This window comes from Phoca vitulina, unplaced genomic scaffold (assembly GCF_004348235.1).
Source record: "Phoca vitulina isolate PV1807 unplaced genomic scaffold, GSC_HSeal_1.0 scaffold60, whole genome shotgun sequence".
Taxonomy (NCBI): domain Eukaryota; kingdom Metazoa; phylum Chordata; class Mammalia; order Carnivora; family Phocidae; genus Phoca; species Phoca vitulina.
In genome coordinates, this window is record NW_022589763.1 from 6,533,004 (window position 1) to 6,557,018 (window position 24,015).

The 24,015-nt window shown below is 53.6% G+C and overlaps 1 protein-coding gene across 4 annotated transcripts in view; it reads left to right on the forward strand.

Moving 5' to 3' along the window:
* The window catches only part of TBL1X (transducin beta like 1 X-linked), a 217,577-nt gene that overhangs the window by 171,729 nt on the left and 21,833 nt on the right, over positions 1–24,015 (forward strand). For all 4 annotated transcript variants that reach the window (XM_032391122.1, XM_032391123.1, XM_032391124.1 and 1 more), the window contains 2 exons: positions 20,385–20,530; positions 22,181–22,433. In XM_032391122.1, coding sequence (XP_032247013.1) covers positions 20,385–20,530; positions 22,181–22,433 — 399 coding nt within the window. The remainder of the gene's footprint in view (positions 1–20,384; positions 20,531–22,180; positions 22,434–24,015) is intronic.

Consider the following 24,015-nt stretch of genomic DNA (forward strand, 5'->3'; position numbering starts at 1 on the left):
AGGACCGGCCGTACGTCCGTCTGGGTGCCAGGACCGGCCGTACGTCCATCTGGGCTGTGAGGACCGGCCGTACATCCATCTGGGCGCCAGGACCGGCCGTACGTCCGTCTCGGCTGTCAGGACTGGCCGTACGTCCATCTGGGCTGTCAGGACCGGCCGTACGTTCATCTCGGCTGTAGGACTGGCCGTACGTCCATCTGGGCTGTGAGGACTGGCCGTACATCCATCTGGGCGCCAGGACTGGCCATACGTCCATCTGGGCGGGCTTCGGGCAGAAAACACGATTCCTGCAGACCGGGCCCTATGTAGGGCGGCTACTGAAAGTCCGCACACTGCCTTGCTCGCACGCCCACGGTACTCAAGCGTCTCCCCACCTCGCGTTTTGGGACTGACATCCGCAGCCCACTTAGAAGAGGCAGACGCTTCATAAAACGGCTCCATGATCGTTGGTGGTTCTGCTGGCGAAAAAGAAAACACAAGTGAGAAATTGTTTTGTCAGGTCGCCGGCGTGTTACCCCGCAGTGCGGCCCCGAGGGCTGTTGTTTCAGACATTTCAGGTACTAAAAAGAGCTTACCGTTACGGGCGATGGTAAAAACGGATTTATCCTATCTCACAAATCACCAGGATGATGAACTTCTTTCTTCATTGGGTAAGGTTTCAGGTATGATTGAAAACTCCTTATACAGAGAACTTCCTTTCTGATTTGTCATGATTTGTCCTCGAGAGGCCGATTTATTTTGCATATTTGTTGCTCCCATTAACATCACAATGCATACATTATTCACAGAGGAGCATTGGCAGTTTCCTGAATGAAAATCTACATCTTAGACGGGTTCTGTTTTCCTGAAGAGCCGTATCTACACGTGTGTTGACCAGCTACATAGAATTAGGCATGTTTCCTTGGATTTATATAATCCACACATAGTTCTGTATTATGTATCGTCCTTGGATAGTTCTAGACTATGTATCATCCAAGGAGGAAAGTGAAACAAGTGCTCAGCCTTTCAAGGTTTACAGCAGAACCTAGGTGCCATTTCTCATTCATTTCGTGGAGCTTCTAGGCCAAGACAAATGGTAAAGATTTCCTTGCCAGGTGCCGAGCACCCTGTTTCGTGCCCTGCGATGCCCCAGTGTGAATGAGGTCGGCGTGGTTAGGATGTAAGAGCAGAGCAAGTGAGGCTTCGGCGGCATTTTGTCTCCACAGCATGCCCCAGCACAAAGGTAAATACAGTGGCTCTGTTATAAACAACAGAGAGCTTCTACTTTCTGGAAAGATTACGGAGCAGTTTCAAAATCATGCATGTGCGCACAGCCGCTTCCTGGGGCCAGGTGGGGAAAGAAGCCTGTTTGGATAAGAGAGAGAGCCAGGCTGTGCTGGGTGAACTAGCCGAGGTCCCTGTAGGGGTGGGGACAGGGCTGAGGGGGTGGGTTTTCTCTTTTCTGGGGAGGCCACCCACAGCAGGTGCCCAGCTCTTTCCTCAGAAATAGTACAAGGGCACAGAGGTCCCCTCAGAAATAATACCAGGTGACCTGGGGCCTTTAAAACTGTACTTTTTATTTTATTTTATTAAAGATTTTATTTGAGAGAGAGAGAGAGAGAGCACAAGCAGGGGGAGTGGCAAAGGGAGAGGAAGAAGCAGACTCCCCACTGAGCAGGGAGCCCGATATAGGACTCGATCCCAGGACCCTGAGATCACCACCTGAGCCAAAGGCAGAAGCTTCAGCGGCGAGCCGCCAAGGTGCCCCCAAAACGGTACTTTTTAAAGCCAGCGCACCTGGATTCAAGCAGGGTTCCTGGGAATTGTAGTTCATCAGTGGAAGAAACCCTTCTCTATCTAGTCCCTGCCTCCTGAGCGGGGAGCCGTCAGTTACTTCAGAAATGACCGTCCCCCTTCTGCTGGCCTCTTGCTGCATTTTTTTAGGACCTCTGCTTGGTTAGAGATAGCGAGCAGTTTGTATGGAGTGTCCTGTCTGTCCCCGCTCACCGTCGCAGATTTGTGAGCTGTTGTAGCGGGAGGGATGTAGGAGAACGTCATGGACAGCGGTGCTCCCTCCCTGCAGAGATGCGCTTCTGCCTTTAGGGCTGCAGTCGAATGTTCTTTCAGAACATCACAGTGGAGACAACCCCAGTGTCCACGGGCGGATGAACGGATAAAGTGTGCCCCCCCCTACAGTGGACGGCCATGCAGCCTTACAAAAGGAGGGATGTTCTTTTTTTTTTTTTTTTTAAGATTTTATTTATTTTGCGAGAGAGAGAATGAGAGACAGAGAGCATGAGAGGGGGAGGGTCAGAGGGAGAAGCAGACTCCCTGCTGAGCAGGGAGCCCGATGTGGGACTCGATCCTGGGACTCCAGGATCATGACCTGAGCCGAAGGCAGTCGCTTAACCAACTGAGCCACCCAGGCGCCCAAGGAGGGATGTTCTGACGCACCTACAGCGTGGATGAGCTTGGAGGGCCTGATGCCAGAAGCCAGACGCACAAGGACAGATACTGCACGAATCGGCCGTCGCGAGGCACCTGGAGTCGTCGGATTCATAGAGACAAGAAGTAGGACAGAGGTTATTGGGGGCGCAGAGGGCGGGATGGGGGCTTAGTGTTGGGTGGGGACAGAGTTTGAGTTTGGGAAGATGACAGAGTTCCGGAGAGGCATGGCGGGGATGTGTCCCCAGCAGCATGTACGTACTTAAGGCCACTGACCCGAGCACTCAGAAAGGGCTAAACTGGTACGTTCTGTGTTCGTGTGTTTCACTGGTAAGTCACAGCGCTGCAGGTTGGAAGTTTCACGTAGAGGTTATTTCAGAGGTTGGGGTCTCAGAAGGAAGAGAAGAAAGCACCTGAATTCCATGTTGACGTTACTACATTCAAGGGCTTTTTATTTATTTATTTATTTATTTATTTATTTATTTATTTATATTTTTTTTAAAGATTTCATTTATTTATTTGAGAGAGAGAGAATGAGAGACAGAGAGCATGAGAGGGGTTAGGGTCAGAGGGAGAAGCAGACTCCCTGCCGAGCAGGGAGCCCGACGCGGGACTTGATCCCGGGACTCCAGGATCATGACCTGAGCCGAAGGCAGTCGCCCAACCAACTGAGCCACCCAGGCGCCCTCAAGGGCTTTTTAATAGCGTTAGGGACAAGTCCTTGGCACACACAGTGCCATTTGTAAGCTAAATTGCTGTCTGATAAAATCCAGTTATTTAAAAAAAAAAAAAGAAACGGAAAAGAGCAGCTTCATTGGTAATGGCCGTACATTGGAAACTCCCCAAATGTGCCTCGGTGGGTGATCGGCTCCGCAGACCCTGGGGTCCCTCTCGGCAGGAAAAAGGAATGAACTCTGGATACGTGCCACAGACCGATGAGTCTCCAGAGTAACGTGCTGGCTAGGACAAACCAGTTTCCAAACGCTACATCCTGGACGCTCCCATCTGTTGAACTGAAAGTGATAAGCCCGTAGGCTCGGCAGCTAGGGTTGGGGTGGCTCTAACTACAGGACGGGTAGTTTGGGGGAGTTCTGTGCTCATGGAAAAGCTCTGTGTCTGGACTGTGGCGACGATCATGGCGTGTGGATACAGAGGATAAAATTGTACATGGATTAGACGCCCGCGCGTGTGCACGCACACACACACACGTAGGTCAGAAGGTTTGCGGTCTAGCGACCAGTCAGCGAGAAGTCGTCGTCTTGGTTTTGATACCATGGTACAGCGAGAGAAGATGTCACCACCGGGGCAAGGCCGGATGAAGCGTAACACAGGACTCTCCTATTTCTGTGGCTTCCCGTGAGTCCGTAATAATTTCCTAATTATAAAAGATAAACTCAAAACACAATTTTGCATTTCCAGTATCTGCAGTGTTGTGTGTGAGAGAGAGAGAAAGCGGGAGGTCAATAATGCGAAGACAGTGAAGATGTTTTAATTAAAATTTGCAAGTCATTAGCCATCTTGTGGGCCCAGGCTTTGATGGGGATGTTCTTTTGTATAATGGATTCGAGTAACGGCCATACTCACTTGAAAATGGATGGCCACAGAAACCTTGTGAGCCTTCTGGCAACAGAAGAATAATGAACAGTCATCTGAAGGTGAACAGCACTTGTCTCATATAGAGTTCGAAGTGTTGCATCCTTGGGAATTCAGCAAACTCAGGTGGACATTGTATGCCGTGCCCACCTGTCTGGCTTTTCCTGGGGAATTATCATGAGAAGAAATTCTGCGTTTGACTGGGGCTGTAGACCCTGGGCAGGCGCATTCATACTGGGGATATAAACGTCTGTGCACGGCTTCTTCCCCACTCCTTTTCAAGTGAGTCTAAAATGTTCTTGCGATGCCCCCTTATGGGGGCGCCTGGCTTGCTCCCGTTAGTGGGGTGTCTGACTCTTTTTTCTTTTTTTAAAGATTTTATTTATTTGACAGAGACACAGCGAGAGAGGGAACACAAGCAGGGGGAGTGGGAGAGGGAGAAGCAGGCTTCCCGCTGAGGAGGGAGCCCGATGTGGGGCTCGATCCCAGGACCTTGGGACCGTGACCTGAGCCGAAGGCAGATGCTTAATGACTGAGCCACCCAGGCGCCCTGGAGCATGTGACTCTTGACCTTGGGGTTGTTGGTTCTTGAAAAAATAAAACGGAGGGGCAAGGAAAAAAAGACCCCCTTATGAACTTTAGGTGAAAGGATTCTATAATACGTATGTGGTCAGCCTAAGAGCTGTGGGCAGATTTGAGGGTCTTGATCCCTGGAGATACTCTGACCACACATCATGTGTTATCCCAGGGGCTTTCAGCCCATTCATTATGGCCAGGGTTCTCAACCTCAGCACTCTTGACACCCGGGACCAGCTCATTCTTTATCCTCTGGGGCTGCCTGGTATTAGGAGGCTCTTGAGCAGCCCTGTGGTTTCCACCCACTAAATGCCAATAACCCTCCCCCTCCCTGCTATTGTCACCGCCAAGGATGTCTCTGGACTTTGCCAGATGTAGCCTGGTGGGTGAAGTCGCCCCTGGTGGACAACTACTGATGCATGTCCTTTAGTTCCAGGATGTTTTTCTTCCAACTGGTTTTTATTAATAAATGGGGTTTTAATGGGATCCTGTTTCTTCACACTTTATCTTCTTGGGCTATATTTTGCTTTCTTTTGCTGCAGAACTCAAATAGACTTTAACAATGAGCAAAATGCAGTCCTCATTTTTATTAAGATTTTTCCAGGGTATTTTTTCCCCTCGGGGAAGGCGGAAGTCTGCCAAAGCATTCTCTAGCAGATAATAAAATAATTGGGAGTAGCAGACTTTCCATCTGATTTAAAAAAAAAGAAAAAAATTTTTTTTTTTTTTTTTTTTTTTTTGCTCCTGGTGAGGAGGTTAGATAACCAGGAAAAGGGCGCTACTCTTAATATTTGTGAATAATTTGTGTTTACAAAAGTGATAAAAAGCCATTTTGCCCATTGTAATCCCAGCAGCTGACAAATGACCCGGTAGGCTCTGCTGTTTCCTAGGACCGTGGAATGCCTTCTTATGCAAGACACGTTTCCACAGATTCGGGAAATCATTTTAAAATGGTTCAGCTATCTTAATTTAAACAAAAGTTCAGGGCTTATTGTTCAGCTGAGTCTCTAAAAATATATTTTGACTGCCGTGGCCCTTTTACATTGCTAATGTGTGTCCCTGTTTAAAAAGAGGATCTTTATGGTAAAGGCAAGCATTTGTTTGAGATAATGGTCACCTTTGCTTTAGAAATAATAAAGTATTTGTTTCATCACATAATAGATAAGGAAGACCTGAATAACGTGTCCATGTTACTGTTGGGTGAAAGGACCTTTGAAGTCCCGCGGAACAGTAACAAGACATGCCTTCCTATTACCCACGGATGCGAGCAGCGCGTTTGTCATGGGGTGTCAGGGTTCCCCAACACCATCCTCAGACCCTGCGATCCGCTCAAGGGAGTCACAGGACTTAGTAATGGTTATACTCATGGTTAATTACAGCAGAAAGATCTAGATTATAACGGACAGCACACTGACTTTTTTTTTTTTAAAAGATTTTATTTATTTATTTGAGAGAGAGAGAAAGCACAAGCAAGGGCGAGGGGCAGAGGGAGAAGCAGACTCCCCACTGAGCAGGGAGCCCGACTCGGGGCTCAATCCTAAGATCCCAGGATCATGACCTGAGCCAAAGGCAGATGCTTAACCGACTGAGCCCCCCAGGCGCCCCCACATTGACTTTATAGTTCACTGTAGGGTATTCTATATTTGAAAGTTGCTAAGGGAGTAAATTGCCAGTGTTGTGGCCACATCAGGTAAGTGTAAGTCCAGGAGGTGATGGAGGTCTTAACTAACGTGATCGTGGTAATCTTTTCACGATGTATGTGGCTATCAAATCATCATGTTGTAAAGCGGGAACGGACATGATGTCGCAGGTCACTCTTATCTGCATAAAGCTGAGGGGGGAGAGAAGCAGATGAGCATCAGCACAGGTAACTTGCATGAGGCCCGGTCCGGGGGAAGCTAAGCACACACGTACAGTTATGCTGTCCCCGTGGACTTACACGATGGCACTTAATTTCCCCAGCAGCACGTACAGGGACACACGTGAAGTGTTCTAACCACCCGAGCTTTGGCGTCCGGGGTTTACATCGGGCGTCTGTCCTGTAGGCATGCAGCTTCCACTGAGCGGGGACAGAAGGAGAACTAGGGGAGCTCTGTGGCTGCCCCTGCCACAGTCCCGAAGTTTAAATCTGGGTTGTGGTTGCATATCTATCATCTGTGTGTATGTTGTACTCCAACTGAAAAATGTAGGGGCGGTTAAGTAGCTGGAGAATGTGATGCCCATGCCTTTCATCTAGAAAGAATGAACTGTTCCCCTAGCTAGCTTTGTGGCATCAGTAATGGACACTCCACCACCAACGCAGCGTACCCACTGTTCCCTTTGCACAGTAGAATCTGGGGGGCTCGGTCCTCAGCTGACATGCCCGTGCGTGTGAACTGTTCGTTATAAACCCTCTTGTAATGGTGCTAGTTGCAGACGAGCTCCTCTTCATTCAAAGCGAGTCTATTTTTGTCCTAAACTGTTCTTCTGGTTTGATGATAAAGCCCCTCAGAGCGACAACATGGAACGATGAAGTTGCTCTTTCCTGTGTCCCAGATGCCACTATCCTGGTTCCCAGGCGACTTTGTGCAACCTTTTCTGAGTTGACTGTTCTGATTTGTATGTGCAGAAACGCCAAGATTCACGATTTGCCGTTCTTGTGCTTGTTAATCTGTTAGAGGGCATAAAAAGCAATTAGAATGAAAATTCCTTCATCGTTTATAAGTTCCAGTTGTTTAAATACGTGACCTGCTCGGTGTAGCCCAACAGCTTCCATTGCTGTGAACATCAGAGCAACTTGAGACTGTTGAAGATGTATCCCGTCGCTTCCTACTTTCAGAGTTGGTGGTGACGTAAAGAAGTCTGAGATGGTTCCAGTTTCCTCTTCTAGCTAAGATGTAGCAGCCCCTTGTCACGGTGCCTGTCCTCAGAAGTTCAGGCACGATGACATTTAAGGCCGGCCTGCTCTGCAACTCAGATGTGACCTCACGGTATCCAGCTTTCCTATATTTTATTTCCTGCCACCTCCCTCCCTCTCCCGTTCTTCCTTCCCGACGGACGAGCAAGTCATCTGGACTGTCGGACCTGACCCTGTCCCTCCTCTCCCCGGTGTTAGCGCGTGTTGCTTTACTTGTGTCCCCTCCGCCGTCCACTTCATACGTGCCACGGTCCCCAAGGGGACGTCCCTTTCTTTCCCTCCCACATCTGTGTCTGAGGCCAGTGTGCTGCTTTCTCCCCAAGGCCGGGGGTTCACCTGCGCGTCTCCCATCGATGCTCCAGTCCAGGAGTCCACCCCAGCCTTTCCATCGACCCCCCCACACCCTGGCGGCCCCCCCCCGCTTTTCCACCGCCCCCCCCCCAGCCTGGGGGTCCCCCCCAACCTTTCCCCCACCCCCCCCAATTTGGGGGTCCACCCCTGCCTTTCCACCGACCCCCAGTTTGGGGGCCCACCCCAACCCCTCCTTTGCCTTGCAGACTGCTGTTTTGGGTGCCTTGCTCCCAGGCATTCCTTAATATAATCCCACTTACTACCACTGCCATTTCCTGACCGCTGACCACCCCCACCCTCCAAGGAACAACTTCTCCTGTTCCATCATCTTCCAGGGTATCTTTCCTCCTGCCCCCATCTTCCGTTCTCCTCCATTACTCCGCCAGCCGGGCACGGCTCCTGTCTTGCCAGTGTTGCTTCTGTTCCCGTTGTCATGGCCTTGTTGGAGTCCCAGAGCTAACGTTTATTGAGCACTTACCATGTGCCACGCATGATTCTAAGTACTTGGTGAATAAAGCTGTTACCCCCTCGGAAGCAGATGCAACCACGTTTGCACGTCCCGGCGGGAAAGCCCAGGTGCTGAGCAGACAGCGACGTGCCCACGCCACGTTGCTGGAAGTGCTGGACCTAGGATCCGGAGCAGGCCATCTGGCTCCAGAATCTTCCTCTTTTAAATGATTTTTTTTGGTTCTGTTAATGTGGTGAAATCGTCGATTCACTTTCTGACATTAAACCCTGCATTCCTGGAATGGACCCCACTTGGCCCAGACATTTTGTCGTTTTTTATATGTTGCTGAATTTGGTCTGTTAATACCGTGTCTGCTCTATTCACATTTATCTTACTGGGAGAAACTGGGGTGTCCTGTTCCGTTTTGAACATCCTTGTTAGGTGTGGGTATTGGGCCCTGCTGGCCTCATAAAAGAAGTTGAGGATTCCACAATTGCTTTCCTCGGGACCTGTTGGCCCCATTCCCTAGTCCAGGTCTCTGCCCTAGAGCAGGGTGGAGACAGCTTTCTGTCAAGTTTAGGTACTTGGGTGTCTGTCATAGCTCTTCATGTCATCTTTAAAGCACAGAAGCAGCCATGACACACGATTTAGTTTGCAGGCCTCCGCAAGACTTTTAACAGAATGCGGGCGCCCCCCCTGCCGTGCCCCTTACCTGCAGCCCAGTGTGTGTGTGCTGAGCGATCTTTATTTCCTTTTCCCTTTGCAAACTTCTGTGGCTCTCCTGGGTCTCCGTGCGTATTTCGCAGCCTCAACAGTTTGTGTCCCATCTGCAGCATGTTGCCACATTTTATTAATATTTATTAATATTTTCCTTAAGTTGAAACAGTTCCAGAGATGTGCTAGTCGGTTAGCTGCATATGCACGACACATATTAAAGTAAATAACTTAGATTTTAAGATGTTTGCTCCTGTGCTACTTAAACTTAATTGGGTACCGTCCGAGGTTTCGGTGCCATCAGGGAGGCCTCGATGTCCCGGAATAGGACAGCCATCACGATGTTCACCTCCACGGGAGTGTCGTGAGGGCATGTCCTTCGCCTGGTGGCACTGCCCTAGGTGCTAGGGGACAAAGGACAGAGGAGAAGAGGGAGTCTTGCTTCTTCCCCCACCTCTGGAGGGTCACCTGTCAGAGGCTGATGAATGTAACCTTGGAAGTGTGTGCAAAGGGGGCGCAGCACCCCCGGAACAGGGCACAGAGAGAGGGAGATGTTTTGTTTTTTTTTTTAAGATTTTATTTATTTGAGAGAGAGAGAATGAGAGCACATGAGAGGGGGGAGGGTCAGAGGGAGAAGCAGACTCCCCGCTGAGCAGGGAGCCCGATGCGGGACTCGATCCCGGGACTCCAGGATCATGACCTGAGCGGAAGGCAGTCGCTCAACCAACTGAGCCACCCAGGCGCCCGAGAGGGAGATGTTTGAGCTAGAATTTTGCAAGCAAGGCAAGGGGAAGACCATTTCAAGCAAAATCAGGAAGCTGGGTTGAGGAAGGCCCTGAGGCTCGGCAAGGGGTTCAGGGAGAAGGAGCCAGCTTGCGGACGGGGACGAAGGACACGGAATGGGAGGAACGACAAGAAAATCCCGGGCAGTCAGGTTGGCCGCAGGTTAAGGGCGGGCGGAAACGCTCGAGCCCCACGCGCGTGGAAGCCGTTGATTCCTTCCTGAAAGTAAATCGAAGCTAGCGTGAGTAAAGGACGAGTGGACGCAGTCTGCCAGAACGGTGGCTGTCGAGACCGCGTAGCAAGCAGCGGACATGCCTGTGCTGTGTTCGGTAAAGAAGCAGGATACAGAGATGGATGGGCGAAAGGATTCACATAAAACGCCATTTGCACGGAGGAAGGGGCTGGAAGACACTCCCCCACGTGCACACAGCAGTTTTAGCAGGTGCAGAATCACGTGACTTATTTCCTCTCTCTTCCAAATTGCTTTCTCTGTTTTCCCCAAACTCGTAAGTTAATTTAAAAAAAATTTTTTTTAAGTTGCTAATGATCTCAATTATGAACCTCTGGCGTGGCCTCCGTGCTCCTCCTATTTACTGATTTCCGAACCTCCAATCTCCGAGGGTTCAGACTTGGGGGGGGGGGGCGGGGGGGCCCTGGTGCCAGCACGTGGTGCCTTTGCTTGCGTTTCCTCGCGTCCTTCTGGAAGCTGGAGTGCAGGCGGCTCCCCGCGTGGCCCCCCCGCGGGGCTCTGGGAACCCGGCAGGGACAGCGGCCTCCCTCGCCAGGCCGCCTCTCCCCGAGCCAGTTGTTGGCCCGGGAGGAAGTAGCAACCTTAGTTTATAACCTGACTAATGCTTTCCCCTCCTGGATGTTTCCCATGTTGAGAGGATATTAAAATCTTGGCAGGGCGCACGGGCTGCAATAGTCAAGAGGCCCGCGCTGTACTCAGCCACCACCCTTGGGGTCCAGGCCAGATGTTTTAAGTGAAACCCTATTTTAACGAGGTCCTTCTGGTATTTCTTTTGGGCGCCATCCAAGACTGTTCCATTTTACACCAAATTCCGTATTATGGCAGGTCATCTAGAACAGGTCTGCAGCCCATAAAAACATTCTCGCTGCACTCCACTTTCTGTGTCCGAGCGTCAGAATTAGGAGAGAAAGCGACGGCTGGGTCTTGAGGATTTTTTTTTTTTAAGACAAAGAATCATAAAGCTGATGATACGCACACGTGCGGTGACTGAGACTGCAAAATCAAAAAGGATTCTCAGCATAGTTTTACGCTTTTTACCATGGGTAGAAGTCGAGTTTCTGTATGATAAGAACGGCGTCTTGGGCAGAAAATGTAATCCTCTGGTGAGACTAATCCGTCACTTCCAAACAGGAGAAGTGAACCCACAGCAAAGTAGCTTCCAAAGATGAGGGTGTGACAGCTTCTAGCTCCGTCTCTGTGTGTGTGTGTGTGTGTTTCTCTGATTTATCGGACCCAGCTCCCACGTCGTCACCCCTGGCCTCCCTGCCATCTTTATTTGGGTCAGCGCCCGCCCCGCTCCCACCACCTCCAGTCACTCCTGTCCCCTCGTGGGCCAGACAGCCGCAGCTCTGGTGCGGAGACCTTGACGATCCGCCGTGAAGAGGGATGTTGCAGGAATGTCGATATTCGAAGAAACCTAAGGAAGTGCTGCATAATAAATGAGCAGTCCGTGCAGCCTGGGAGATGGGAGCAGGGTGTGCACCGAGCCACAGGGCCCTGCCAGCGGCCGGGGCTGTGCATCTGTCTCCCTCCCAGGGTGGCTTCCGCCAGCACGTGAAAATCATGTTACAGACCTGCCAACCACAGACTCTACAGCGTGTGTTTTCACTTCCCGTCCAATAAGGGACATCCCCACCTAGCTGCTGCCCCTCCATTGTACTCATAAAAGCTAGTCCCAGTTCCACCCTCCGTCTCTCCGGCTTCCTGGTCCCTGCGTGTGGCCCTGTGTGGTGTGGCGGGGCCCCGTCTCTCGGGAATTGTAAGTGATCCGTTCTTCTTTCGATGGCATGAACCCCTCCCTCTGTGTGGCTACTGAGTCACCTCTGTAAATTAAAATCCTCTGGGTTTGATGGCGTACGGAGGTCATTTCTAACCTCTACGTAGAGTTTTAGAATTGAAAGGGGCCTTGGAAGTAGTTTAATTCCACCTGTTTGTTGTCAGAAAAGGAAGCCAGGGAAGCAAATGAGGACAGACGCAGGCCTTGGAGTGCTTGGGGAAGGGTGCTATCTTTATAAGCAAAGAGAAACCGTGCCCAGTTCCTCCATCGCTGCATCTGACTCTGTTTGCGGGCTCTTTTATTCCTAACACTGCTCTCTTTAGGGGAGTGTCGTCGAAAGATACAGTTCATCTTAGTTTGCTTTGTGTCATGCAGAAAGCATTCTGCGTCGCTTTTGCAATATAGACCTTGTTTGCAGCTTAGTTGGCTGAAAAATGTATTATAAATGGTGTTACTGATAAAATGATCTTCTTCCTGTTTTTTAAAGGGGCGCCATTTTGAATCATTTAGAAGTTTCTAAACAAATTTCAAGAGTGTCCTGTGTGTGGGTTAAGAGCATGGACTCGGGAGGCGCCTGGGTGGCTCAGTAGTTAAGTATCTGCCTTCGGCTCAGGTCATGATCCCAGGGTCCTGGGTTCGAGCCCCGTATCGGGCTCCCTGCTCAGTGGGAAGCCTGCTTCTCCCTCTGCCCCTCTGCCTCTCCCCCGCTTGTGTTCCCTCTCGCTGTGTCTCTCTCTGTCAAATAAATAAAATCTTAAAAAAAAAAAAAGAGCATGGACTCGGGGGTCAGATGGCCACTTCCGAGCTCTGTGCCCTTGGGGGAATCGCTTAACTGCTCTGTGACTCAATTTCCTCATCAGTAACATGGAGTTCACAAGACTAACTCATAGGTTGTTGCCAGCCCTGAGCGAATTCATGAAAAGGGCTAAGCCCCATAATACGCACTGGATATCCTTACCTTTATTCTTACTCTCAGATACCGTGATCGTTTTTACAGTTGAGGTTTACATATGGCCAATAGTCAGCTGTTGCTTGTATGGCCATCAGATTTGTTTAAAAACTGTTTTCCTTCTCTTATACTGTCGGCCCTAAATCCTTCATTCTTGTCCTTTTCCTTCAAGGCTTTTACTCTGAAAATAGCAAGGACTCCGGTTTGTTCCATTGCTTACTGCCCCTTCTCTCCCATCAGCCTGAGCGGTTTTTCTCAGCCTTCCTTGAGTTTCCTTCACCTGCATCCATCTGCAGCCGCAGCTGCTGCCCCGAGGTGGGTGCTCTGTGTGTCGGGAAGGGAATGCAGATGGGCTTCCTCCCTTCAGGAAGCTTCTGTCTCCTCGGAAACTGGGAGGTGCGGAAGAATGGAGAGTGCTGGGCGCTGCTGGAGCTCAGGAGGGACGTTCCCTCCCGGGAGGACAAGACGGGCCTCCGCAGAGCAAGGCCATCCGGCCGAAGCCATGACGACTGAGCAGGTGTCCGCAGTGGGGAACAGGGGCGTTTGGGAGCCGGCTCTCTCGCCCTCTGACTGTTGGAAGTCGGCCCGGCCCCCTCTTTGTCACGGGGCGCTGTGCTCTGCACTGTAGGATGCTGAGCGTCCCTGGTCTCTCCCTCTTAGGAGCCTGTGGCTCCCCCCCCCACCCATGCACACCCCTGTGACAACCAGAAGTGCCTGCGTCTGCTGGGGCGGGGGGGACGGACGGACAGAATCGCCCTCCCTTGACAACCATGAACCCCTGTTCTAGACAAGAGACCGGAATAAGCAGAGGGACTCTCCAGGGAAGCGGGAAGCAGGTGTGCGCTTTGAGCAGAAGTGCCCGGGGAGCCCCTGAGAGATGCCCCCGGCTCATGGCCGGGTTCGAGGGGCTTCCAGGCCCAGGCTCAGGCGACGGGTCTTGCCCGGGCCTGCGGGCTCCTGATGGCTCTTGAGATGGAAAACACCAGACTCTGCATGCTGAACCAGGGCAGATGCTGTGACGGTTTGGGTGACGTCCGTAGCATCTGTAAATGCCATGTGCGGCTGCCCGGCACGGGAAGCTCTCGCTGAACATCCGCTGCCCTTGTCACCCGCACGTCGTCACGTGGAGTGCCTCTGGGCTCCTGCAGCAGGATCCCACGGACGGAGGGCTTAGGAATAGCACACATTCGTTTCTCACGGTTCCAGTAAAACTTTATTTGCAAGTACAAGCAGTGGGCCGGACTTGGCCTGCGGGCCTCACTTGGCCTTCCCCGATCTAGGCAGTTAGAATTCAACATGCCCATTGGCTTTGGGCGGCTGTCTATATTCCAAGCGTGCAAGTTCATTAAATATTTAATAAAGATTCTGCATTTATAGACGCCTCAAATCGGTGCCCTTGGTATTCGGTTCGGCTGAAGACACAAAACCACCTCACAGCTGCCTTGAGTATTCTACGTCTGCTTTTCTCTGCCAAATAAGCAGCATTTCTAAGGGCCAGAGAGCGATAATTTAGTAGGTTTTGCTGACGAACGAGGCCCGCATTAACTGGGCGGAGTGGTTCAGCTGATCACTAACTGACATGGTTTGTGAAGCCCTTTGTGGAAGAGTATGGTTCAGCGATGTGGTAACTGCCAGAAACAGAAAACATGTACTTGGTTTGTTTTAAATCTGCTTTTATTGCCTAGTTGGGTGAGACCAATTCATGTACAGCCTCTTTTCCTCTCTCGTGAGGAAAACAGAAAGGACTTTCCTCTTGAAGTCGCCATGCTTTATATAAAATGTGGTGCTTATTTTAAACTTTTCCCAGTTGATCACGAGTGCACCCTTTTTTCTCCTTGGCAACACTCTCACCTTATCTGGCTATCCCCCGTTACTGCGTGTTACCTGAATTCTGTGACCAAGTGCATATGGAGGGTGACAAGCATCCACCCATTGTGTTTGTAAGTCAAGCAGAAGTGTGAGTAGACTGTGGATAGTGTCCTTTGGGGGATTTAGTTTTTCTAGGTTGCTGGTTCTCAACCATGTCGGGGTCAATTAGGCAATATCCGGAGCCACGTTGGGTTGTCATGAGGGAGAGGAGGCGCCTCGGGCATCCAGTAGGTAGAGGCCAGAGGTGTTGTTCCACATGCTACAACACACAGGGTGGTGCTCCCCACAGCCAAGGATCTGGCCCTGATGTCAGTCATGCCGCAGCTGAGAAATCCTGCTGTCGAGAGCGTTAGCTGGGCTGCCTCTTGCTAAGTAGGCGGCAGCATGACTCCAGGCTGGTGGGTGTTGGACACCAGGGGCGCTGACGCTCTGCCCTCACACAGGTCTTTCATCCAGGTACCACTAAGCTCTTTATTCTCCTTTTGAACAACTTCCACACCTGCCATCGGACTAGGACTAGTCCTGAGTATTTCCATCTCCATCATTGACATAATGTGCTTTTTCCTATTGATGTCCTCTTGGGTGGAAGAAGAGAAGCATTGAAAGCTGAAGAGGTAAGGCAAGGAGTCTTACCGCTCTGGCAGACTGCAAATGAATAGACTTCTTAGCCTTGGAATCCAGTTGGGAGGAGTGGGGCGCCGGTGGTGGTGGAGGCTGGGCCAGCCCCAGGGGAGAAGCATCCTGCCTGGAGGGGCCCGTCTTCCAAGGTGGCGCCTTACGCAGCACTGGTACACGGCAGAGCTCCAGTAACCCGAGCCTAAGAGAAAGTGCTCAAGCAGGCCTTGCTCACACGGTCTGTGGACACGTCCCAGTTCCATGATGAATGAACATCAGGACTGCAAGGTATCCGAGTGATGGTTTCATCCAGTCTCCTCGCTGAACAAACAAGGAAAGGCAGAGAAGGAAGGTTTCTACTAGTTCAGGGTTTTCTCTAGATTCAAAAACGTATGCAGGCCTGCTGGTCTCACATCTGGTTCTCGCATCAGCTCCTTGAGGTACGTTTTATCCCCACAACATAGAAAAGGAAACAGAGGCCCAGCCAAATGATGTGACCTGGCCCAGGCACTCGGTGGGGGATCGAGGACAGACCCAGCGCTCCTGACTGTTCCTGACATTCTCTGCACCTGGCCCTCCTGCTTGCCTCGATGAAAGCGGGTTGGCTCGAAGTCAAGAAAGTCTTCCAAACAAATGAACAAATGGATGAAAAAACCATTGATTTAGAGGCCATGCATAGATTCGCCCAGAGACATGCAGCTCATGTAAATTTATAAGCAAATAGGAGGATTGGTTTCAGTGGTGACATGGAACATTATTACCGCGTGTGTTTATGAAGATATCCGGTTTCCAGTCATAATTTTCTGCCCCCCCCCCCCCCGAATAGAGGACACAAGTGTTAATCACAGATGTTCAAGCTCATGGCTCTCCCGTGCACCTTTATCTGCTCAGTCATCATTTTGCTTCAGTGGGGGAAGTTCATTCAAGCGATTCCTCTCCCAGCCTCTTTGCAGTCTTAGACTCCCACACCCTTGGTTCATCTCCGTCCCCTTCTTACAGCAAGCCTCAACTGAATGTTGTCCAAATGTCTCCAAAAGTGGGATCTACCTCGCAAAACATTATGACGCACAGAGATCAGAAACTTAGGCAACCAGACCTTATACGTGACATTTAAACACCGGATGCAGAAGGAAATCAAGGATGTAGTGGAACATTGGGTTAGAAGTGGGCGTGCGGCTTGCCCTTTGCATGTTGTCTACGCTGCATCCGTGGCTCTGGCCAATGGGAGCCAGCGAGGTCCAGCTAGGTAACGGAGTTGGCATCCACCCGGGAATTGAAGAATTCTGGTTCCTGTGCCTGTGGGTGTTCAGGGTCGGATGAAACGATGAGTCCTGCGACCCCATAGCTAGAGTTGAAATTCTGCTTCTACCTCTCATCGCATGCATGAACCCTGGACCTGTTACCTAACTTCTCCAGTACTTACTGTCCTTGTGTGTAAGCCGTAACAGCACTGACTGAACGGCCACCTCGAAGATCATGGACACCGAGTGCCCAGATTTGCTTAACAGCAGTCATGAGGTCAGAATGTGCTGTGTTGTGTGCGTAGAGTAGCACTATGGCCAGTACTTGAGAGGATGAAGCGGGCAGGGATGGAGGAAGGGAGCGTTCTGCTGGACCGCATTTTGGGTTTCCCTCAGATTCTTCTGTTGGGATCCTAACCCCCCCCACCCCCGTGTGATAGTATTCGGAGGCGGGGCCTTCAGAAGGTGATTCGGTTGTGAGCACGGAGCCGTCATGAATGGGATTCGCGTCCTTATGAAGGAGACCCCCACGGGGCTAGCTCGCCCCTTGTGCCGTGTGAGCGCCAGAAATCGGCGCTCGCCACACACCACGTCTGGCCCTGGACCGTGCGCGTCCCGGCCTCCAGAACTGTGAGAAATCAGTGTCTGTCGGTCCCCGGGCTGCAGGGTTTAGGTGCAGCTGCCGGCGGGGCGCACGAGGCGTAGAGCGGAGGCTTGAGCTCTCCTCCCCGCTCGTGCTGTGAGTCACCGAGAGGGACGCCTCCCCCGCAGGAACCCGTGTCGGCCGGCGCCCGAGTCGGCTGTCGGCGCCCGTGTCGGCCGGTGCCCGTGTTGGCTGTCGGCGCCCGTGTCAGCCGGTGCCCGTGTCGGCTGTCGGCGCCCGTGTCAGCCGGTGCCCGTGTCGCCTGTCGGCGCCCGAGTCGGCTGTCGGCGCCCGTGTCAGCCGGTGCCCGTGTCGCGTGTCGGCTGTCGGCTCCCGTGTCGGCTGACGCCCGAGTCGGCTGTCGGCACCCGTGTCGGCCGGTGCCCGAGTTGGCTGTCGGCGCCTGTGTGGCTGACACCCGAGTCAGCTGCTGGTGCCTGTGTCAGCCGGTGCCTGTGTCGCCTGTCGGCGCCCGAGTCAGCCGGTGCCCATGTTGGCTGTCGGCGCCCATGTTGGCTGGCGCCCGTGTCGGCTGTCGGCGCCCGTTTCAGCCGGTGCCCGTGTTGGCCGTCGGCGCCCGTGTCGGCCGTCGGTGCCCGTGTCGGCCAGCGCCCGAGTCGGCTGTCGGCGCCCATGTCGCCTGTCGGCGCCCGAGTCGGCTGTCGGCTCCCGTGTCGCCTGTCGGTGCCCGAGTCGGCTGTCGGCGCCCGTGTCGGCTGTCGGTGCCCGTGTCGGCCGTCGGCGTGGGGCTCCACTGGTGGCTTCCGTGGACGGTTGTCAGTGGAATCGCCTGGTGGGCTGAGAGTGGCGTCCCGCTGCCCGGCTTCGGCTGTCAGCCTGAACGCCCAGGGCCTGTTGGGGACCCTGGCAGGAGCTCGAGACCTGCCCGGTAGAAGGGGACGTCGCAGTCAGGGTGGCGGAGGCCCAGGGTGACCGCGAGGCCTCAGCGAGGTCGTGGCAAGGGCGTGGGGCGGTGCTGGCCCCGAGCAGGCGCCTGTTTTATGAGTCCTGCGGTGGGTGTGGCCCCGCCGTGGACTTTGGAAAGATACCAGGAAAGAAGAAATGGCTGTGGAAGTCAGTGTTCCGCCCTGTTCGCCCGGGGCGTGGGGGGTAGATGGAGGAGGAGGTGGGGGCCCCGAGAGTGGGGAGTGGGGTCAGCAGGCAGGAAGAGTCCTGAGTAAGGAGGCCGTCACGCGCAGGTCCAGGGAAGAGTCACTGGGTGGTGGTTCCGTCTTGGCCCGAGGGGTAGGGGAAGGGTCTGAGGCGGAGGGCAAGGTAGAAGGCAGAGGGGAGGCGGGTGGAGAGGGCCTTGGCCTCTGGCCCTCGGAGGCCGGAGATGGGGGGGGCCTCAGATGCGGGCCTGTGCGGCGCTCGTAGGCACGTGTGGTTCGGGAAGGGATCTGCAGCCCGTCGTAAGTCACCGTGGCTGGTACAGGACTCGAAACAAATAAAGGACGCGTTTTATACATTCCTTATAATCAGGCACTGGGGGATGAATGGGTGGGCGGAGGAGCAGCAGAAAGTCGACGGGGAAGAGGAGAGGAAAATGCAAACCCAGAAAGCTCCTTTCACAGAGGAACATTCCCATCTGCTGAGCGCTGCGTTTATTGCAACGGCTGGTTGTATTTTGCTCTGGGGAAGGCAGAGAGCCGCGATGTGGAATCTGCTGGAAGGCGGGGCCCGCGCCATGCCCCTGTCGGTCTGGCTTCTGAAGGTGGGGTGCTAGCAGCATGAGTGTGGGAGGCCGTGTGTAGGCCTCGCAGGCCAGCAGCGGGGACCCCCCGGGGAGCCCCGTGCGGCCCACCAGCATGTAGGATGAGCCAGTGGTGATGGGGAAGTGCTTGTGGAGGAGGCCCCCGGGGAGCAGGATTCGAGGGACCCCCCCCCTTACAAATGAGGGGCTGGCAGAGCTGAAGGGGGTAACCCCAAGACTCGTCAGAGCGGTCCAGCCTTGTGGGATGAGCAGATTCTCACCGCACAGTGGGCAGGACATCCTGGCAAGGCAGCTGGAGGGTTCACCCCCAGAACTCCCGCTGCCTTCCCTTTTGCCTGATGAATGTCCAGCGTACATGGTCAGAGAGTTCAGAGCCCCACGGTGGGAGCGCCTTTGGCCGCACTCCACCTCCAGGCAGGGAGCTAAGCATAGGGGCTCCTGTTACTCACAAGGCCTGCACCCCACAAGGCTTCCCAGTTTCCGGGCACCCCTGGCCATCCCAGACCAAGCAAGGGGACAGTACCCCCAGCAGACTGGGCTGCCCCCTTGCAGGGAAGACCTGCAGCAGCTGGGAGCTCCGGCCGTAGGGTGCCCCCTTACTCTGCTTGAGGAAGCGGCGGCCACAGCAGGTTCCCGATTGCCCTCGGACCCCCCAGGGGTCGCCAGCACCTCCTACCCCCTGCCCTGCCACCTCCCTTTCTGGAAGTAGGCATTGTTTTGTACACGCGGTAACCACCCTGACGAGTGCTGAGGGAAGGACGGGGAGGAGCCAGCATCCCATAGCCAAGGGAAAGTTACCGATTATTAGATAAATCGACTCAAGCCACCCCAGTGGGTCCAGAATGGTCTCTTTTTCTTCGGATGTTTGGCCGTTTGGTGCCTTGGCCCCCGCCTGCCATGAGCGCTCGGAGCCCGGCTAAAGAAAGGCACCCTGTGTGCACTGCGGCTGGGCCGGGGGACACTCAGAGACCAGAGCCGGGAGCTCTGGAACGAGTGACGGCAACACGGAGAAGGCCCAGAGTTGCACTTCGGCAGCAGAAACATTTCCCCAGGGGGCACCTGGGTGGCTCAGGCGGTGAAGCGTCTGCCCGGCTCGGGTCATGACCCAGGGTCCTGGGATCAAGCCCCACATCGGGCTCCCTGCTCGGCGGGAAGTCTGCTTCTCCCTCTGACGCTCCCCCTGCTTGTGCTTTCTCTCTCTCTCTGTCAAATAAATAACATATTAAAAAAAAAAAAAAAGTTTATCCAGGGCAGATTATGCTCCGTTTTGCCGTTAATAACACCGAAACGGCCCCACCTCTAAAGCTGTTCCCGTCCCCTGCACACAGGTCTGGGGCCGCTGATCTCTTCCATCCCCCTGCCCGTTGGCACCACTTCGCCCCACACCGGAGCTGGCCGTCCCGTGCCCCCCGCGCCCCCCCAGCTAATCCCGAGCACCTCCAGTCCGCGCAGCCACCATCGGCTCTCCGTGGCTGGGCCTCCCGCCACCCTCCATTTTGGGCCTCACGAAAGCCTGTGCTCCCCCCCGTCTCTCGCTGCAGGTTTTTCCCACTCGGCGTTCACGTTCGGCATCGAGAGCCACATCAGCCAGTCCAACATCAACGGGACGCTGGTGCCGCCAGCCGCTCTCATCTCTATCCTGCAGAAGGGACTGCAGTATGTGGAGGCCGAGATCAGCATCAACGAGGTACGTGCGCTCCCGGGGCGCGGGCCGCTGGCCTGGCCCCACCAGCAGAGCCCGGCGACCGTGGAACAGCTTGGAAACCAGTCATGGCCACGCCACCCGTGGCCCGGCTGCTGGATTCCTTCCACGCTCCCTCGCTTGGAACGGACCTGCTCCTTACAAGCCTGTCTTATTCTGCGTTCTCTGTAGCTTTTAAAAACTACAAAAGTAATACATCCTGTACTCGGCCACCCGTGTTCCTCCACCCGTTTCTGAAAACCCACATCTTTGAAAAACACCCGAATTTCTGCCTGTGCTGTGCACGTTCTTCCCTGAGTGTGGCCCTCTCCTCCTTCCTCCTCTCAGATTGGGTGCCCGGAGGCCGTGTTCCACCGGCCCCTTGAGGCCCCGTCTCATCTCTTTTTTCCACAAAACAGTTAAATGTGGGGATAGGAGCGCGTGACCCCAGAGGGCGCCTCCCCCCGGCTCTCAGATCGTGCGATCCTGCCACTCGATGTCTCCATCCCCTGGTTTCCATGTGTTCAGTCTGTCGAGTAGCCCTCGTGGCGTCTCTTCCTCACTTCCAAATTCCAGCATGTCTGGAGATGAATAAAAGGGCGCGTCATTTGTGACTTCGGTTTGCGGTCACTGAACAGTGGGACAGCATGCTTCCAGAGTTTAAACTGGGAGGTGTTTTCATTGTTCCGGGCAGTTTTTACTTTCTGCCAAGTGGTCGTCCCTTTGAGGCGTGACTCTATGAAGAAGGTGGTAGGGAAGTGTGCTGACCGCTCGGTCAACATTGGCCACGCCGTGGCCAGAACCAAAGCATGAAGGTGGTCGACGAGGTGACCGGCTACTTGCGTACACGTTTTCCAGGGTTTTCTATTGTTTCATTGCTTTCAAATGCAATATTGTACGATGGCCAGAAGTCAGCTGGGGTCATGGGTCATTTCGATCGTGTCTAGCTGAAACTCCTGTCATTCACTTCTTCCTAATTTCCGAGGTAATTCAAGTCAGGATATGCAAAAACGTGTTTGCACACTGAGCAGCCACAACCCAGAAGCACGGACTTGTTGTCTGCCTCTGATATTTGGAACGATTTCTAAGAACTCCCTCCTGTGTTCAGTGTGTATGGAAATTTTTTCATTGCAGATAGAAGCCAGAGAATCAAAACCAGTTGAAAAAACACTCATGGGGTCTGAGCACTGCTGTCGCCCGTATTTCACGGCTGTATTTGGTCTACACCCTGAACCCCAGTGGCAGCAGATGGATATTTTATTAAGTCACACGGACACGTGTACGAGGAATCAAACATGAATGGTGCCAAAATCTCTGATTTGGTCTTGAGGTTTCCAAAGAGCTGCCTCTCCCTCACAAGACGGTGGTGGTTCATAGACTTTCTGTACTTATCGTAACATCCGGCAGGGCTTCTCAAACTCGGCACTCTCAGCACGTGCGGGCCAGATGGTTCTTCATGGTGGGGCGGCCTGGACGCTGTAGGACATTGAGCCACGTCCCCCATCACCCCGTCCCCTCCTTCCCCACTCTGCGCCGCTGCCCCGGCCCGGCCGGACCCCCTGGGCGTCGCTCTGGGCCCCGCACCCGCTGGGCCTGGAGCGCAGAGGCCACCGGGCCCCGGGAACTGACGGCCGCCCCCTGTGGCTCTCTCCCCAGGATGGCACGGTGTTCGACGGCCGCCCCATAGAGTCGCTGTCCCTGATCGACGCTGTAATGCCTGACGTAGTACAGACGCGGCAGCAGGCCTTCCGGGAGAAGCTCGCTCAGCAGCAGCAGGCCAGCGCGGCGGCAGCGGCGGCCACGGCGGCCACAGCAGCCACGGCGGCCCCAGCGGCCGTGGCCCAGCAGCACCCACCAAAGAACGGAGAGGCCACGGTGAACGGGGAGGAGAACGGAGCACACGCGATAAGTACGTGCGGGGCTCTGGGAGTGGGCGAACTTCTGGTGGTTTCTCTCCTGAGTCCGTGGGAGTCGCAGACTCTTCACGCTCTGCTGGCTCTTTCTCGGAGTCCCGGGGCGGGCGTCGTGTTTGCTGGGAAGAGCTTCACGCTTTGTTTCCGTTGGCCTCCTTAGGCACGGCGGTCTTCACGCACACGTCCTTGATTTTAGGAAGTCGTGCTGCTCAGAGAACTTGTTTTTTGTGACAGTAAGATGTACCGTGTGATCACTGTCCGGCATCAGAGGGTTTCTTGTGGAGGCCCCTGGTCCTCTGTCTGGCCTTCGGTGTTGAGCGCCTTGGTCCGGCATTTGCTGTACTAGCCCAGCTCATGGTTACGGAGTGGGCCGCGGGCCCCAGAAGACAGCAGGTGCGGCCTTATGTGGTCCTCCCCAAATGCTGGGCGCTTAGTCTCTGTTAGCTAATTGCCCTAAAGGACGTGGCTGATCGGAGCGCCTGAATTTCTATCCAGAGAACCGGACTCCGCTCTGATACGTGGCTTATAAACTCAAAGACTGCTTCAGGGTCTATGTTCAAAGCATGCTGTGCGTGCACAGTACACGTGTGTGTCACACACCGGTGTGTATGTGTACACGCGTGTCTGTGCGCACGCACGTGGCTTGCTTACACGTGGCTCGCTGGTCGGCCGCCCCACGTGAGGCGGCAGCTTGCAGCCAGGCCCTGTGGCAGCTTCTTGTCCACGGGCACAGGGTAACGGATTTTCTTGAGCTAGAGAATCCGACCCGCCCTCAGATGGAGAACCCAGACAGGCTGTAACGCGGATTCTAATAAGTGGGATGACGTACGGGCCGTGAGTCTAGCGTAGAGATGGAAGGACTTCCCACCGGTAGCTTCCATCGTCACTGTTACTCAGGTCGCGAGGATGGGGCGGGGAAGGACGAAGACAGTACGCAGCTCGTGCCGCAGATCACTTAGTGCGTATCCACTCGCAAGCGATACAACCCTCAAGTTCTTAAAAATGAAACTGGAAGAAACTAAGGGTCATTGTTTTCTTAGTCTTCCGTCACAGAAACAAATTTGTAAGTGGTGAACTTGAAGAAATCTGTGTTTGCCAAGACGGAAGTTTTGCAGACTTTTGAATTGTACTGATTTCTTTTAAACCTAATCAGGGGGTAGAAAATCTTTTTTTTTTTTTTTAAAGATTTTATTTATTTATTTGACAGAGAGACAGCTAGAGAGGGAACACGAGCAGGGCAAGTAGGAGAGGGAGAAGCAGGCTTCCCGCGGAGCAGGGAGGCCGATGCGGGGCTCGATCCCAGGACCCTGGGATCATGACCTGAGCCGAAGGCAGACGCTTAACAACTGAGCCATCCAGGTGCCCCAAGGGGGTAGAAAATCTTAACGGTTGGGGCATGTGGGTGGCTCAGTCATTTAAGCATCTGACTCTTTATCTCAGCTCAGGTTTTGATCTCAGGGTTGTGAGTTCAGGCCCTGCACTGGGCTCCACGCCGGGCAAAGGAGCCTACTTAAAAAAGAAGAAAAGAAAATCTAATGGGACACAGCTGCGTAGAGACGGGTACACGCCTTAAAGCAG